Source organism: Xiphophorus maculatus, chromosome 20 (genome assembly GCF_002775205.1).
Source record: "Xiphophorus maculatus strain JP 163 A chromosome 20, X_maculatus-5.0-male, whole genome shotgun sequence".
In the NCBI taxonomy this organism is placed as follows: domain Eukaryota; kingdom Metazoa; phylum Chordata; class Actinopteri; order Cyprinodontiformes; family Poeciliidae; genus Xiphophorus; species Xiphophorus maculatus.
The window spans coordinates 16,010,337-16,028,417 of NC_036462.1; the positions used below are offsets into that span (position 1 = coordinate 16,010,337).

General features: G+C 36.7%; 1 protein-coding gene across 1 annotated transcript; it reads left to right on the forward strand.

Moving 5' to 3' along the window:
• The first annotated feature begins 1,071 nt into the window (after positions 1–1,071).
• LOC102221805 (tumor necrosis factor receptor superfamily member 4-like) lies at positions 1,072–4,637 on the forward strand. The gene is made up of 7 exons (XM_014475948.2): positions 1,072–1,209; positions 1,341–1,460; positions 1,633–1,767; positions 1,859–1,925; positions 2,014–2,255; positions 2,336–2,440; positions 3,147–4,637. Exons 1-7 carry the CDS (start codon positions 1,128–1,130, stop codon positions 3,227–3,229), a joined length of 834 nt encoding a protein of 277 aa, XP_014331434.1. The 5' UTR covers positions 1,072–1,127; the 3' UTR covers positions 3,230–4,637.
• Positions 4,638–18,081: the final 13,444 nt, after the last annotated feature.

The following is an 18,081-nucleotide window of genomic DNA, read 5'->3' on the forward strand; positions in this document are numbered from 1 at the left end:
CAATGGTATGCATAATCTGTGTCATTTACTGAGTATGACTGTGTAAGAAGATAAATTTAAAGATGCAATAATGATTCTATGTAAATGCCTGATGGGTCTTTGACATCTTTTTCTTTAATGAGTTAACCAATGCAATTGCTTAGGCAACATCCTCAGTCACAACCTGAAACTACTGACCTCCTTTGTGGGGAATGATGGTTAGAACAGAAAGAGCTAGAGTCAATGAAATTACTAGTTCAAAGATCAGACAAACACGTTTCACAGAGGTGAATTAGTACCTCACCGTTTGAACATTTTAAAACCTGACTAGAACATTTTTATGACTGATGGTTTCGGGAATGCTTTTTCCTGTCCAGTAAGCATTGTGTTACACTGGCTTAAGTGTGGAGAAGCAAAAATATGAGCTGCTTTTTCAGCAGGTTTAGCTTTACCAGCGTTTCTTTATTAAAGGAAAGAAGATTAGTTGATGGATGTAGCATGTGAATCCAGAGTTGGACAAGGAGGGAAATCAAGGTAGATGGCCCATCAGGCTGGTGGGCTCTAAAGCACAAAAGTGATTAATAAAACAGATTTATATTTACAAAGAGAAAATGTAAACGACAGTGGATTTAGTGTGGAACCTTGTTGAACACCTCTGAGAAGTCACTAACCTTCATCGATAAATTGTAATCTAACACAGAAGGACATTATTAATAACTTAATTCCTGCAAAAAGGATCAGGTTTTGTTGGTTTTATTTTTTGTTGCTATATTTTTAGAGACACATAACTTCATCCCTTCTAAGTTTATATGTCATAAGATTTTCTTTTATGGCAATTCTCTATCTTTTTTAAAAATAAAATAATAAAAAAGAGAGATTGTTTAAGCTTATTAATGGGGAGAGTTATGAATGAGTTTTGAAGTTATGAATGTAAATAAATAATGTGCTTTTGAAATTAGTTTTAGCTTTAAAGCTGTAGATTTTCAGATATCCAACCATATGACTGACATAGTGGGTTGGGTTTTTTTTTTTAAGGGGAAAAGGCAACGTGATGCCGACTAAAAGCCCACACAAGGGTTCCTGTTTCACAATCGAGTGGAGCTGTGCACAAGCAACCTTGTGTCACGACTCACAGAGAACGACTTAATATGTTTCTGTTTAATCTGCTCATCTTCATTTTGACTCTTAATGTGTTTATTGTTGATTCGGATGCCGCAAAATGTAACAAAGGTAGGAAAAATAACCTTTTGGGTGTTTTTAAAAAATTGTGTAATGATGTAGAATTTTCTTTTGTTTCTGTCTTTTTTCTGAAGTACTTAGAAGTTAAACTTTTGTTTTTCTCCAACTTGTGAAATATGTAGGTGAGAAATTGACGGAATCCCATAGAGGCAAACTACTATGTACGCCGTGTGGGGAAGGAACTTTTCGGGCAACACCAAAGGATTCTAAAAGTTGTGATGCATGCACTCTGTGTGATGAAGGTAGTAGTAAAAGCCTTGCTAACATGTACTGACTAAAAGCTGTTCTGTGAACAGCCAATGATAAAGTGTAAACATTGAATGAAGCCTTCTGTCCTTTAGCTACTTTTTTACAAATTAAACCAACGACTCTGTAGTTTAAATCCTAAAATGTATTATTTTTTGGGTTTTACAGAATTAGGAAGCTTCATCAAAGATAAGTGCACCACAGTGAAAAATACTGTATGTGGATGTCGTGATGGCTTTGTTCCATTTTCAAGCGATTCAGGCGTCTGTAAATGTGATATAGGCTCTGGACTGGAAAATGGAGGTAAGGTATAGACTCAAACAAACTTCTTAGGTTCTATTATTTGATTCAAAGGCTGAACCTTAATTAAAACAATTATTTTTCCCACTGGCAGTTTGTTCAAAGTGCAAGGAAGGTTATTTCAACAAGGATATTGACAAACCATGTCAAAAATGGAAAGAGTGAGTTTCAGTAGTTGCACACCATTTGAAACCTCAAGTACACATGTAGCTAAAAGCTGTTGTTTTTGTCTTTGTTATGTTATTGCAGCTGTAAGTCTGCAGGGATTAAACAGGCTGGAAATTCAACCTCTGACGTTGTGTGTAAGGAGATGATAAATGATAGTCAGACCACTGTAGCCCCCACAGCAATCAAAAAGGTTTTCCCCTCACTTTCAACGACACGCCGTCCACATGAGGGGGCTCCAACACAGACACTCTCAAGTACCACCACAACTACTGTTCAGTTAACCACTGTGAGAAACACAATGCAGCTCACAAGCATTCACATAGGTAAGACTTTTCCTGCTTTCTGTCACGCTCAGATTTTAGGGTGATGTAAGCTGTAGCTGGACTGTCTCATCTTATTCCAGGTACGGCCATTCTCATTTTGGGAATTACTGGACTGCTCGGGCTGACAGCAATGACCTGCAAGCTGCATGTTACACCCTGCTGGAAGTCAAAACCAGCAGTACAGAGTAAGTTAAAGGCAATCTGGGCTCACAGGTCTTAATTTAGTGACAAAATATACAGCTCTGGAAAAAATTGAGACCACTGCACTGAACATCTCCTGGTTGTTCTGCCTAATATTGATTTCTGAACTCTTCCTGTTAAATACTAAAACATTTGTATTGTTGTTTCTAAACGAACATGAACTTGTTTTCTTTGCATTATTTGAGGTCTGCATCCTTTTGTTATTTTGACCATTTCTCATTTTCTGCAAATAAATTCTGAATTTATGCTTGGAATTTCAGAGACATGTTGTCAGTAGTTAATAGAATAAAAGGACAATGTTCATTTTACTTAAACATTTACCTATAAGGAGTAAAGTCAGAGAAAATGCTCATTTTAAGTGGTCTCTTAATTCTTTCCAGAACTGTATATGTTCATTTAAGTGCAAGAACATTGAAGACACCTGTAGCAAAAAAAGTCATTCAGTTTTTATACTGGAATAAGATGCTAGTGTGTTTCTCCTGCACAGTTGATTATCCATTTTAACTTACCATCAAACAACACATTATTTAGTAAATAAAAACATTTATATGCATTTTATTGACTGTCTAAGTTATTTTTTGTGTTTTTTGATTTAATAATCCAAGATGGTTTGGCATAGCATAATGGAAAATAGTGGTAAATGTTTCCTAATTACTTTTGTCTTAATCATATGTGCATTTTTGTTTACAGCCAAAGACTCTTTGTGTCGGAGGCCAGTTGAGGAAAGCGGTGATGGCAGTGAGTCCTCTTTGAAACTAAACCCAGAGCCGTGAGATGAAGTTTTTCTTTGACGAAAACCCTCATCTGATACTTCAGAGAGCCATTCCTGGAAAAGTTTAATTTACTGCCGACCCCTCAGATCCTCCTTGTATTGTTTGTTGTGTGTTACATAAAACACAGAACATCTGCATTGTAACAGGTGTGTTTTTAATCTATACTGTGGTCAAAATTTGACAGTTTGTTCTGTGGTAATACAGTGTAGGATTTTTGAATTATACCTCGCTTTTTAAAACTGTGAAACCATTCAAGGTAGACATTTGTATTCTTGATGTTATACTTCTTAGGAGGAATTATAATGGCTGACATGATGTATATGGTTTTTTTCTCATAAGTATACATTTGCCAGTACTACCTGGTGAATCTTTTTCTATATGCATTTATATGGAGGTTTTATAGACCTTCTGCTGACATTATACATGCTCTAATAGGGCTGGGACAACTCTGAGAAATATGCACTTTGAACAATAATGTGGGTATAAACTATAAAACATACCCTATACAAATGTTAAAAAAAACTATAGAACAAAATTTCTCTTTTTCATTTACATTGCTTTTAAGTTTCTTTGTTGTGTTATTCAGTGTTTTCTTGGTCTGTTCCAACAGTCGTATGTCTCTTTTGTACAAGATAAAAAAAAAAAAAAATCTGTTTTCAGAAATATGTGGGGTGAGGGAAAGTACCACATGGAGCAAAATGTGCTTCTTTTTCCCCCCCACCAAGAGTTGCCTCCTCTGTTTTCTTGTTCTGGTGTTTGGAAAGACTGATATTGTAAATGTGAATACTTTCATGTTGTTTGTGCCTTGCTGGAAATATTTTTCAGATTAGTGCAGTCAGAGGAGTATGAAACTTTGCCCTAATTACCTTTCACCATTTACCAGATGAGCACTAAGTAGCTTCATGCCTGGTTGCGTCTCAGTGAGTTGTAAAATCGACCCAAAAGGAAACTGCAGATATGTTGATTCATTCTAAGAATTGAAGGTTCCTTTCAAGAAGGTGATATTGGTTTAGGTAGGAAAAATATTTAAAAATACCATGACTGGATTCATTTTGTATTTGTTTATTTTATTTTACATTAAAATGAACATGTTACATATGCAGTGTAAAGTAAAGTGTCCTCTATTCAAGTTTTTCTGAAAATGTATTATTTATTGAAATAATATCACTTATACTGATGTAAAGTTATGAACATTTTACTTCTATAGCTTTTGGAACTATGTATGAGCAATGGTGGGGTTTTTTTATACCGATGACATCTCTCTGTCTGGCCAAGGGGGAGACACCACAATGGAAAAACACAAAGCAAAACCAAAACAATTCTCTGTTGAATCCTAAATAGTTTTCCTGCTCATGTTCAAGTTACTAGTTCAGTAGAGTTGGGCGCCCTCATGTGGTATGTAAAGTTTAGGCACTGTAAAAAAAATAAATAAAAAAAATAAAGAAAACATCAGAGACTATTGTTGTGGTTTTTTTTTTAGAAGTCTGGGATGCTTTTTACTACCTCTAGTTTAAAATCTAGAGCTGGATAATAAAATTAAAAATCGTCTTGATCGTGAAATCATATAAAAGAAAAAAGCGGATGACACAACGGTGGTGGGCCTCATCAGAGACGACAACGACCTGGACTACAGAGAGGAGGTGGAGCAGCTGGTGGACTGGTGCAGAGACAACAGCCTGATCCTGAACGTTGACAAGACGAAGGAGATGATCGTCGACTTCAGGAAGAACCGGCCCAGCCACGCTCCACTGCACATCAACAGCTCGGCTGTGGAGGTGGTCAGCAGCACCAAATTCCTGGGGGTGCACATCACAAACGACCTCACCTGGACTGTGAACACCACGTCTCTGGTCAAGAGGGCACAGAAACGCTTGTATTTCCTGCGGAGGATGAGAAGAGCACACCTGCCCCCGCCCATCCTCAAGATGTTCTACAGAAGCACCATAGAAAGCATTCTGACCAGCTGCCTCTCTGTGTGGTGTGGAGGCTGCAGCGCCTCCGACTGGAAGAACGTGAGGAGAGTGGTGCGGACAGCAGAGAGGATCATCGGGCCCCCCCCTCCCTCCATTCAGGACATTTCATCCCAGCGCTGCGTGTCCCGAGGCCGAAACATCGTCAGTGACCCCTCACACCCCCACCATGGACTGTTCTCCCTGCTGCCCTCTGCCATCCGGTGCAGGTCCACCAGGTTCCGAAACAGCTTTTTCCCACTTGCCATCACACTGCTGAACTCTTAACTGGACTGCACTCAAAATCTGGTCTCCACTTTATACCTTGCACATGTACAGAGCTAAATAACTTCTATTTTACTGTCAGTCCTGCACTTTCACTCGCTTCGGATGTTATCATGGGAAGCTCAAAACACTGTCCTGAGCCGTATATGCAACGAAATTTCGTTCTGTATACACCCTGTGCATGCAAAATGACAATAAAGTCAGTCTAAGTCTAAGTCTAAGTTTTCTGGAATGAAACCTTCCCAGATCAATATTTTAAGTGTTCTAGAAAAGTTGTATTTTTTTTAATTTTTTATTTTATTATTTACCATTGATGGATTGAGTTGCACAAGGTGTGATATTTAGGCAAGAACCACCATGGCTTCTAAATGTGAAGGTCTGCTGCAGACAGAATAACAGATGAAAGAGTACCTCCCCAAAACTGCCTGTAAATGTCACTGATCCAGGAAGTTGGTGTGCAGTTTCACAGAAATTAAGCACACTTTACATGGAACAAACTTGTTTGGGGTTTTTTGAGTTGTAGCCTGACTTACTAGCACCTGAAGATAAATATCATCCATTCATTGGTGTCTATGTATATTTCTAGTTGTTTTTTTTTACCCATATCGTATGTTTTTTCTTCGTGTGTGTACGACAAACTTGTATTTATATTCTGTATATTATTTGAGTAAAAATGTATTGATCTCTGAATTAGCTTTTGTGACTTTCTTTGTGCTATTTCTGTAAATTTAAGACGGTTATTGGTGTGTATTTTAAATTCACTAACCCTTATTTTAAGTAGTTGATTAACATTACAATATCCACTGTGCACATCACAGTATGGTGCTTTTCAAATATTCTTCTCTGTTACCAGTTGAACTTAACCTTTTTATAATCACACTGAATAAAAGGATAAAGTACACTCTTCAAGCTGTCACTGGTTAGAACTTATGGGCTAAGGTTCATTATCATTATCATGTTCTTGTTTTCAAATAGCTACATAATGGAAGATAATCTTAGCTTCACAAAAATTCATGTCAACGAACATGAACTCATCCATTTTATTTTAAAAGTTAACATACAGTTTTAAAGACATCGAATATTTGGATTTGATTTGAGGACTACACCTTGGTGGTTGTCAACTGGACCAGGATATATTAGGCAACAAATGAATATTTGATCATCAAAGGTGTTGAAAGTAAGAAAAATGGGCAGATGGTTATCATATCCAAAACTGCAGTTCTTGCGTTCATGTCTATTAAAAGTGATCCTTAAAGGAAGTGATTTGAACATTCATCAACATGGTGGCTGAGTAGGGCTACAAAAGTTAAAGTAATGTAGCTCAAACTGTTGAAAAGTTTTGTGATGGTTCTAATAAAACCATCACAGCATGGATCACAGTTTGTTGTGGCTACACAGGCATGGATCAATCAGTGGGTCCATGCCGATGTGATAATCTTTGGGTTTGTAAATTGTGATGATTTTATGGTTTTGGATTTTCATGTCTTAGCTCCGAAAGAGGCTGCACAGTGGCAGTTGGTAGCACTGTTGCCTTGCAGCAAGAAGGTCCTGGGTTTGATTCCCTGGCAGGGTCTTTCTGCATGGAGTTTGCATGTTCTCCCTGTGCATGAGTGGGTTCCCTCCGGGTACTCTGGCTTCCTCCCACAGTCCAAAAACATGACTGTCAGGTTAATTGGTCTCCCTAAATTCTCCCTACGTCTGAGTGTGTGTGTGCATGGTTTGTTTATCTTGTATGTCTCTGTGTTGCCCTGCGACAGACTGGCGACCTGTCCAGGGTGTCCCCCGCCTCTCGCCCGGAACGTAGCTGGAAATAGACACCAGCGACCCTCCCGACCCCAATAGGGACAAGGGTGAACAGAAAATGGACGGATGTCTTATCTCCAGTGCTGTTTTGAACTGTGGTCCCTGTTGCATTGTGGTCGCCCGCTTCCTTTCATGCATTCTGTTTCATTTACTTCCTTTATTCTTGTGAGGCCTGTCGCTGCGATCCTTTGTCACCTTTGTTTGAGTATCTTTAGTTATACATAAAGGGGCAAATATAAAGAAAGGTAATTAAAAGTTGTCAGTTAACTAAATATCTTTTTTTTTTCAACCTGACAAAAGAAAAGCTAATTAATCTGGGAAAAAACTGGCATCTTTGCAAACAGCAAACTTATGCAGTAGCTGCAAGGCTACATAAAACATGTATGTTTTTTTTCTTCTGATTAGTCATACAAATCTCCATTCTCCCACAAAGGAAAAATACCAATAAAAGGTTGGGTAAATGACAAACACTCTTCAATGTGTTCAATGAAGTGAAATTTGTGGTAGGTTTGAAAAACATTTTTTGGTTTTCTTTAACTTTGACTCACACACAACCTTTGAGCTCAAGAATATAATTTTCATTTATACATAATGCCGCTAACAACTTTTTTGTGTCTTACTTGATATTTCTAACACAAGGGCATAAAATCTGCCTCTAAACTCTTGTTTCATACCGGTGTGCTTCAGTTTTGCACTTTCTAGTTGCATGTGAAGAGACATTATATAGGGCTCTGTCAGCCATCGCCTACACTATGAGCTACAGAAGGGGGTGTCCATGTGTATGGAAAAAATTGCTTCCACAGTGTCATCACTGTCATTTGTGGTTTTACACAGACAGACTCCTCCGACTACTGTTTGAGTTACGTAAATGCTAATCATTGGCTACGTCACATCCTACAGGAGGTGTTTCGCTGCAGCTGTCTACATATGTGGTTATATCATGTCCTTAAGAAACTGAAAAGAGAACGTTGGTATCTGTGGCGGTACAGCTACAGATCATGACGTTTGGAACAAGAGCAAACTCAGACTGAAGCAAAACAGGAACAGAGAATCAGATAAGAGAATTACTGCAAATACATGGTAATGAGAAACAAATGTATTTGGCCCAATGAAGCACTGAGGCATTACCGTCTGTCATCTTGATCTCCATCTGCAGGAATGGCTTCAGCATATAAGACACACTCAGAGTACCTTATGGTCAACCTGGAGAACAAACAGAGACTGTAATTCTGCCAACACAGACAGAAACATTAGAGAAACCAAGTATTAAAATCAATTATTAAAGAAAGAAAGAAAGAAAGAAAGAAAGAAAGAAAGAGGTTTCAACTAAAATTTTAAATTTGATTGATAAACTAGACCCATTCCAGATGCCGAATAGCAAATGTAGTTAGCATTTTGGGAGCTTAGGCAACTGAACATTTCAAACAGATAAGTGGAGAACTACTTAGCTTTGTACGCTTTAGTTTATTGCATTTATAAATTGTGGAGTACTTATTATTTAGACCAATATTTAGCTTTATACTTTTAATATCAGAGAAAGACCCAGAGAAACTCCTGTTAGTTTACTTAGCACCCCAGCACAAGAATCAAACATGGAGAACCAACATTTAGCTTTATCCAAATCTAAAACCCAACCCAGAACAATTGGAACCAACATTTAGTTTTATACCTCTCTAACCTTTTAGTCTTTCTTTTGGCTTTTTTGTTTTGTTTATATTTCCTTCTAATTCATGTAAAGCACTTTGAACTGCCTTGTCGCTGAAGATGTGCTATATAAATACAATTACCATACCTTTTCTTACCTTACTTGGTTTCTGGCAGTGAAACACAAAACCTGGCTTTGTCTAATTGGCTGTTACCCCCAGTTTTACTTTGTTACCCAGCCTGCCTAAAATTCTACAATTCACACTCACTATCTAGATTAATTTTACTTTATGTGCATGCGCTACATTTAACAGTAGGCTTAGACTTCCTAGCCCAAGTACTGTCCAAGTAAGAGGTTGCACTGGTGCTACTGAGAAAAAAAGTCTGTGATACAAACATAGATTAGACTCCTATCGTAGTCTAAGCCAATCAGAGATATCACTTCCAGTCTGGTTCCTTTGTGTTGCGCTGCTGGTAATTATGTTGTTCTAAATGTGCCTTTAACCTCAATGCACAGCCACCCACCTGAGTATGCAGTGACACTAAGGCACATGTCTATGTGAACAAACAATTTGTCAAATGTGCACTCAAACCTCACACATGCTTGCTCAATACATGTTCCGGCATGTACTCCACTCTGACTCTCCTCGTGTTCGGCCTGATGTATTTGTTTGAAAATTAGCAAAGTGTATGTAAATGAACCTCTCATAATGCCTCCTGGTTCTACTACATTTGGTATTGAAACACTGAAAAAGCACATAAAAAACATTGCTCTTCCCAAGTGACCGCTCTCTCCACAGCCTTTAAGATACCTGTCAAATATTTGGGTGCATCAAACTTTTGTGCTGGTGCAACCAAAAAAAAGTTAAGTACACCAGAGCAACCAGTGGAGACAGTAAGACCAGAGTGCTGGGACTTACTAATTTCTTAGGTATCTACAGATTATTTTACTTGTAGAAAAAGGTATAACTTAATGCCAGTGAGTAAACAAAACAGGCTCATTGTTAGTTCTAATAATATTTTTGACTCTAAATGAACTGATATAGAATATTGCATAGACTTGACAACGCACAAGGGGAATCCAGATGTCCCATGTGCTCACCCTTTCACAAACATGCATCACAATCTGGTTGGTTTTCAAAGCCAACTACATTGTGAGTATATATGCTTGAACAATCAAGCAGGTGGAGCAACAGCTCATCAGTGTGTCACTAATATATATATTGGCACAAATGCACATAAACAAGCTTATTTGCAATACAGTGCCTGTATTGCATATTTTTTTATTTGGTTTATTGCAGTTATGTGCATATGATGTGTTCTTTATTATATGCTTCAACACAAGTTCCAGCAGAGACAGATTTGGGCTGATTTTTTTTTTTTTATTTAGTTGGGTGGGTGCAATTAAAAGTGTAGCTTCTTATCCCTACACCTTGAAGTAATTGGGCAGAAAATCATGTGCAAGGAACATATTATTAAATGTGAAACACTCGCTCCCACAAATTTACAAATATATTTTACATTATTTTGTTTTGTGCAGGCCAAGGGAGACTAGCTTTAGTTTTTTTCCTCCACTTTTCTCACCCATTTTTTTTATCAGTGACCTTTTACTTGGTCTGGTCTGCAGTGATAGCTGAGTGGAGTACGCCTGTGACATTTGTTTAGTTAGAGAAAGTCTGGGAGGCAGTCTGATGTAATTGCATCATAAGCGTATGTCTGAAGACTGTATGTGTGGTTGTGCTGTTACCCACAGATGTGCTGCAGAAGACGTGACTATAACTTAAGTTGAATGTTGCTTTAGCTAGATTTTAAAAAGTCAGAAGTTACGTCTGGATCTGTGTGGTCCTGTGTTGATGGTTGGCTATCAAGTTTGAACTGGGAAATAGTGACCAGAAGTTAGGCTCTTTTCAGAGAGCCGACTCTTGAGGTTCAGGTCCTAAAGAAGAGCCGACTCTTTTGTCTCCCAAACGGTTACTAATTAGCTAATGTTAATATTTTGCATGTTAATATGGCATTTAGGGTTATTGAGTTAGGGTTGCCTAATTGTATGTATTTGTTCTGTTACATACTTTGACTTTCTTACTTTTGTGTAATGCTTTAGTCAAACTTTTAATTTTCATTAAAAAAAAAACAAATAAGCAAAACCCCTGCTGAAAAATCTTCTGAACAGAATCATAATAGAAACAGATCCAAACTCAGAAACCAAACTATCCCAATAATTTTAGATGTTGCTTCCTTTAAGGGTTTTAGCAACATACTTTCCTCGTCACCATTGTCCACTGACTGAGGGGATGGACAGATTATCCACCTGACTGTCTCATCTGTCCCCCCTCTGTTTCCACATGATGGTGCCATCAGATATTCTCACTTTACACTGGCCGCAAGGCCACTATGCTTCCAATTAAGACAAAATTCTGCCATGAGCCAGACGGAGTCGCTGAGAGTGAGAACTGAACAAAAAAAGGAAAAGTGTGGAGTCAGCTCTTCTGATTCACTGCAAAGCATCAGCTTTAAGACATCACTAATGTGAAGAAAAGGTCTAACTTTGAGATGGCTTGTAACCAGCACTATATGTAACCTACTGACTGACTGAACATGAGCTAGACCAGATATACAGACGAAGAAAATTACAAATCACAAGTAGTTGTGATAAAGTATGGAAAAAAAGAGTTTAATCTAAACCTCTCTAATGCCACACACAGAGTAAGCCACGTTTTAATTAACTTAAAGTCATGGGCGTAGGTTTGGGTATGGACGGTCATGACATGTCACGACCAATATTCAAGGGATATAAAATAGTCCCGACCAATTTTTGCCATATAAATAAAAAAAAAAACATATGTATTTTTTAACAAAAACAAAATAAATAAACGAAAATCTACATTGATTAGTTTAATATTTCAATATACTACGCAGTGGTAGCATTCATTTTAAATGCTGGTGAGTTGGTGAGTAAGTTGTAAGGTCCCACCAAAACTTAGACCAAACCTACGCCCTTGCTTAAAGTGTTTGCACACTGCATCAAGCAAAGGAAGATCATAATCTACTGTGGCTTGAGTCATGCAAACATGCTAATCTTAACATGAGAATGTGAACAACCACAGCTAAACCTTGATTTCCGTTTCTTTGAAAATGTTCAACTACAACTTCACTTGATGTTTCAATTTTAAATTTGATTTTGCCTGTCAATCATTTCCCTTTTGACTTATTTCCACCTATTCCTCAGTTCAACTATATTTATTTTGTTTTTATTGCTTTTATTCGAAGTTTTATTATTTTTTGAATGTTCTGAATAGGTCATAGCTGCAATACACACCTGTGTGACGGAATAAACTTACGTTATTGACAAAGTACATAAAATTGTAACACAAAGATTCATATCACTGTTATGGAGGAAGATTGTTTTCAGTGCAGTTCTTTGTTTGTCTCCAAATAAGCACACACCAACAAGCACCAAGTCCAGTGTTTTTGCATTTAAAACACTACTTAAGCACTGAGGTACTCCATAAATTGTACACAAGGAGAGCAGAACAGAAAATCTTACACCTTTGTTGTGTAGACAGATTAACTGTGAGTTCTTTGACAAAAGAAATACATTACTTCAGACTTGAATTCTGTTTTTTAAACGTTGATTGCTGTTTAGCTTCTTGTTTGTCCGTTTCAATATCCACACACCTAAGGAGACGTTCCGACAAATCTCAAAACTTGTTGCACATTTTGAGGTTGCACCTTTACTGACATGAAACTAGTCGAGGTGAGTCATGCAGCCATATTGAGAAGGGATTATTCCTGATCAGTGGATTATTTTTGTTTCCAACAGACAAGAATGTTTCTGAACAAACTACATCTATGTAGACTCTTCTTAAACCCAAACAGTGTGATTGTGTCACTTTGTAAACAAAGGCAAAACAAGAAAAATCCTTACCCTACTTCAAACACACAAACGGTGACATTTGAAAGAAACAGCATTATTTTTACTGGCTACGTCATTGTGTTATTCTTGGCTACAGATAGAAAGCAAAAAGATTGTTTTCTCCTCTCTTTTTTTATTGAAGTGTAGTGGAGGTTTTGTGTTTGACCACCTGGTTAAGGTTATGCCAAAAATCCCATACATTCAGACAGTAACTAGATCATTTCAAAACCCTTATTTTGTTTGTTGGGTCATAGCAACAACACAACCAAGGTAGCCCACACTATCAAGGCAGTCCACACCTGTTTGACGATTTGTATATTGTCCTTTTCTGCCTTTTGTCATGGTTTGACATTAGTTCTTGACCAAGATGTTAAAGTAACTCACAAAACACATCAACAATATTTCTTTAGAAAGCAAAATTGCTAAAAAAAATGTATAGATTGTTTAGTTAACTTTGTTCTAGGGGAGGCTTCCAGGTACAGCAAGAATTTTGCAATGAATAATCCACATGAATAATTTGCGATGAGTCTTACTGGGTTAAATGCCAATGAGATCTCTGGGGAGAGCACTGGAGACTCATGGATTGTGGCGGGTTTCGTGCTTCTTTGTCCTCATAAAATATACTTGTACAGTTGATGGCTAACCGAAAGTATTTTTGAGTTGTCGAATTGCTCAGTGTAATTTTCTGCCATTTAATGGTGCAAACATTTGGCTTACTGAGGATTAATTTCAGCATATCTAAAGGCTGAGTTTCATTTGCCAGGAAACCCCAAGCTATAGAAGACAGGTATGTCAGACCACAATGACAGCAGGCTAAAAGCAGTATGCTTTACATTTCATCACGCAGTTGTGGAGTTTGTACTTCTACATAGAGCGACTGCAAAATCATGCTGTTCCCCTCCTATGCTCTCTACAAAACTAAAAACAAGTTCACAAAACAACGGCCTACCTCACGTTTTTGCAAAAAGTGATATATTTTTGCCTAAATAATCTTTTAGGGGTATTTTTTATACCAAAAATTGCTTTTGCTAAAAAATTACTTAGGCCATTATTTTAGGAAGGTGACAATATTTTATTATAGATAGTCAAGGAATCATAAGACTTAAAATAAGAAAAAACAAATAAACACTTTAATTGATCACTTATTATTTCTCTTACTACAGAAGAAATCCAGTGCACCAATAATAAAGCTATTTTATCCTTTTCTTTAGAGGGTTCTTTAAAGAAAACAAGCTGTAAGTCAGATGTTCAATAGTTTGAATGCTTAGTTGATGAACATCAGTGGCAAACACTTCAATGTGGGAAAGGGAGGCAGAGTAGACAATAAATGTACTCAAGTAAGAGCAGCACTACTTCAACGTATCTTTACTCAAGTAAAAGCAAAGAATAGGCATCCAAGAAAATAATAAGAGTATTTGGTAAAACGTCCATTCAAGTACTGAGTAACTGATCAAATTACATAATCAGATGGACCAAAGTATAAAGTTAAAAAATAACAAAATCAGGCAAAAGAAAAAGGTTTCCAAATCAGTTTCTTTCAATAAAAAAGGAATAAAAACTGCAGGCTTGTGTTTGTGTCTGGTGAATGTTTTTCTCTTTCAGTGGGTAGAGAATTCATAAATTTTACTCAAGTCAGAGTAGCAATACTTAATAATAAAATTACTCAAGTAAAAGTAAAAAGCATAGGAAAAATACTCCTAAAAGTACATTTTTTCAAAAAGGTTAAGTTTAGATGTAAAATTACATCTAATTTTACTCAAGTAGATGTAATTGAGTAAAAGTAACCAGTTATACCCAACTCTTATGATCGCATACGAAACAATAATACTTTATTTTGAAATTCTGTCTGTAATTTATCTTGCATGACAGTAAATACATTTACAAACTGCTGTAGCCCAGCACAAAGACTGTATCAAACAGAGGTAGACAAGACAAGACGGTCGTATTTTAGGGAGATAATTTAATTAAACCCATAAAGTAACATGCATTATCAGTTATTAGTAATGTTTGAATGCCTGTGTGAAAATGTGTATAGTGCAGAAAACCCCAAAACAAAACCAACCCAAACATCAGGGCCCTGATTCAGAAAATGGGCTTAACAAATTCTTAAAAGAAGACAGTTATTCTGAATAAACCTGTGATACTCAAGATTTCACACGTCATTTTACAGTACTTGAAAATCTTCATTGTCAATGAGGTGTGAAACAGGCTCTAGGTGTCCAAATCAATCATTATTTTTGTTTTTTGCAGGCTAGATGTTCAAATCTTCTTTCGACGTCTTTGAAACTATAAAACTCAACTTGCAGCAACTAACTTGAACATATGGTTCTGGGCACCGGAAACTGTTTTAACAGAGGTTCATAGAAAAGCAACAACAAAAAAACCCACATTAAGCTTACTTGCAGAGATTCTATCATGATTACACTTTCAGAGGAACAAAACATATTTTTTTAAGTCTCAGAAGTCTATTAACCACAGTGAAGCATTTTAGTATTTTTTTTATAAAACGTATTTGTTCAGCTCAATAAATTAGCTTGCTTGAGTTTAAACAAAAAAAAAATAACGTGAAATAAATTGAAATGCACCTTAAATTAAAATTATTATAAAATATAAGTACATTTTCATGCTTTCCACTCATTGCGTGCCAAATAAAATGTTTGTTGGAATAGAACCTTATCATTCTTCAAAATAAATTGCATAAAATAAGCATGTTTGTAAGCCATGTACAGTAATTGTGCTTCAGAAATTCTGTTTTTCTGACAAAATTCCATAGGTCCATAGTAAAACACTGTAAAACACTGAAAAATACTCCTGATTGTTTGTTATTTTGGATAAATCAGTCACAAACAAAGAGGACATCAAATAAAGAAAAAGGTTGCAGGGAGGGACATTCACTTTTTAATAAAAACTTGCAGGATGAAAGTAAATTCTGAACAACCATGGCTGGATTTCAATAAAATATAAAGTTTTAAACCATTCAATAAAACGCGTTTCCTCATAGTAAACATCATCTAATGTTATAGGAGGTACAAAAGGAAAAAAGCAGTAAACAGCAGAGATCAATGAAAATAATTTAGGTTAATTTCCTCCTTTCATGCCTCCTTGAACAAGTTAGGATTTGTTTATGGGCTACACAAACATATTCATTACATTGTTTTGCACAAAATTATTCTCAGATAATGAGATTTCACTTTGCTCCGTTCTGCTCATTTGAGCTTTTAGAATGCGCTGTGTTAGTGCCTCTTATCTCTGTAAATCAAAATAAGTTGCTGCTTGTTTGATTGGTAACAGATGTGGAATTGTAAAGTGACCCCGAGTCAGAACAAAATACTTGTCTTTTTCAGCAGCCATTGTACAGCATAGGAGTGGTGAAACCAGTTGACAAACATGCCGGAGTTCCTGCTTGGGTTTTGTGGTGAGGAGCGGGGGGCTCAGCTACTGTTACTAGGTAACGGGTAGTGCCTTGTGGTTGTGACTTAATAACGTGGAAGTTTTTGAAACAGTTAATTTTCCAGACTACAAAAAAACATTGACTTATTACTAGAAAACAACTGAGATGGATTTTAAAGAACTTGGACTGTTTTTGGAAGGAGTAGAGACCAAAATGGAAACGTAAAAAATGTGCAAAAAACATTTTTTTTCACAATAGGTCCAGTTTAAGAATAATTTGCTGACTTTAGTAAATACATCCTGATTAAGCCACTTTTGATAGATTGTGAAGAATTTTCATCCAGTTTGACAAATAGTTTACCTGAGGAATATACAATGAACACAATGAAGATCAGACACAGGAAGCATTATTAGTAATAGTAGTACGAGTACAATAGCTATAAACAATGGCATTCTTTCTGTTAACTATACCCTCCCTTGATTTCTCAAACTTATGTGGGTGATGGTTGCGAAATGTAGAAGTTGGTTTGTTGTAAGGGTAAATTTTGCACAGTTAAATAAATTAAACAAATAGAAAACTGGTTGTAGTGTTTTGATTTTTAGAGGGTCGGCTTCACTCACTGGCCACTTCCAGAACTTCTCGAATTCTTCATGAAGATTCATGTTGAATCCGATTGTACGTATTAGATAGTAGGCAACAGTTGGAAGAGATTTTGATCTATATTGACAATATCATCAAAGAGTTGCTGCAGGATCTGCTATTCCACCACATCGGCTCAGTGCCAATTGGAGTGAGTTCTGGTGACTGTGGACGTTTCTGTACTGTGAAAGTATTGTCATTGTCGAGAAACCAGATTGAAAATATTTGAGCTTTGTGACATAGTGCATAATCCTGCTTAAAGTAGCCATCAAAAGACTGATATAGTGTGATTTATTTTCGAAGGGAATGATTAAAAGCAGTACTCAAGTGGGTTGTGTCCTTTCCGTTGGTGCTAAGAGACCTAAAGTGGGCAAAAAAATAAATAAAAAATTCTCACACCCTTACACCAACGGCACACTCAACCATTGATACTACGTAGAATGGGTCCATTTACAGCAAACTGATCCTACTATCTAAATATTGCAGCTGAAAGCAAGACTCATTAGACCAGGCAACATTTTTGCAATCTTTTATCGTCCACTTTTGATAATTGTAGCTCAGGTTAGATGTGTCCGTTGTCCAGCAATGCGATTCCAAGACTTTGTATCACACTGCACTCAGCTAATTCTCCTCTTACATCTGATATTAACAAGTCATTCTTTACACTCTGTCTTTCAGATCCTTCTTTGATCTTCTTGTTAGCAGTTTCTGATACTCACACCAACCCTGTCATCCAAAGTCACTTCAATCTCCTTTCTGACACTCAGCCGCAAGTTATCTTCACCACATCTACATGCCGTAGAGCATCGATTAGCTGGCATGAATTAGCTAGCTGAAATGCTAAGATATTGAATTGTTGAAAAAGTGTACCTAATAAAGTGACCAGTAAATGTACGGGTGACATTACTTTAAAAGTTAGGATTCTTACAACAGATTTTAAATGGTGTTTTAATACACAAACTCCACAACTAATGGGGACACTTTAAGTTATATTGAAGCACAGATTTGTAGTGAATTTATAAAAAATTAAGATGAACACATTTGCAATGAAAAATATTTGATTCATCCTGTACTGTTGAATGTTTTGCGTTTCAGTCTTTGCATACTGATGAGTGGTCTTTCATTTCCTGTAGTCTAACACCACCTCTTGTTAAGAGACAGTGACGTCACACAGAAAGCCAATATAAAATCCCACACACACAAACGCAGCTCTGACTAAAATGATTCA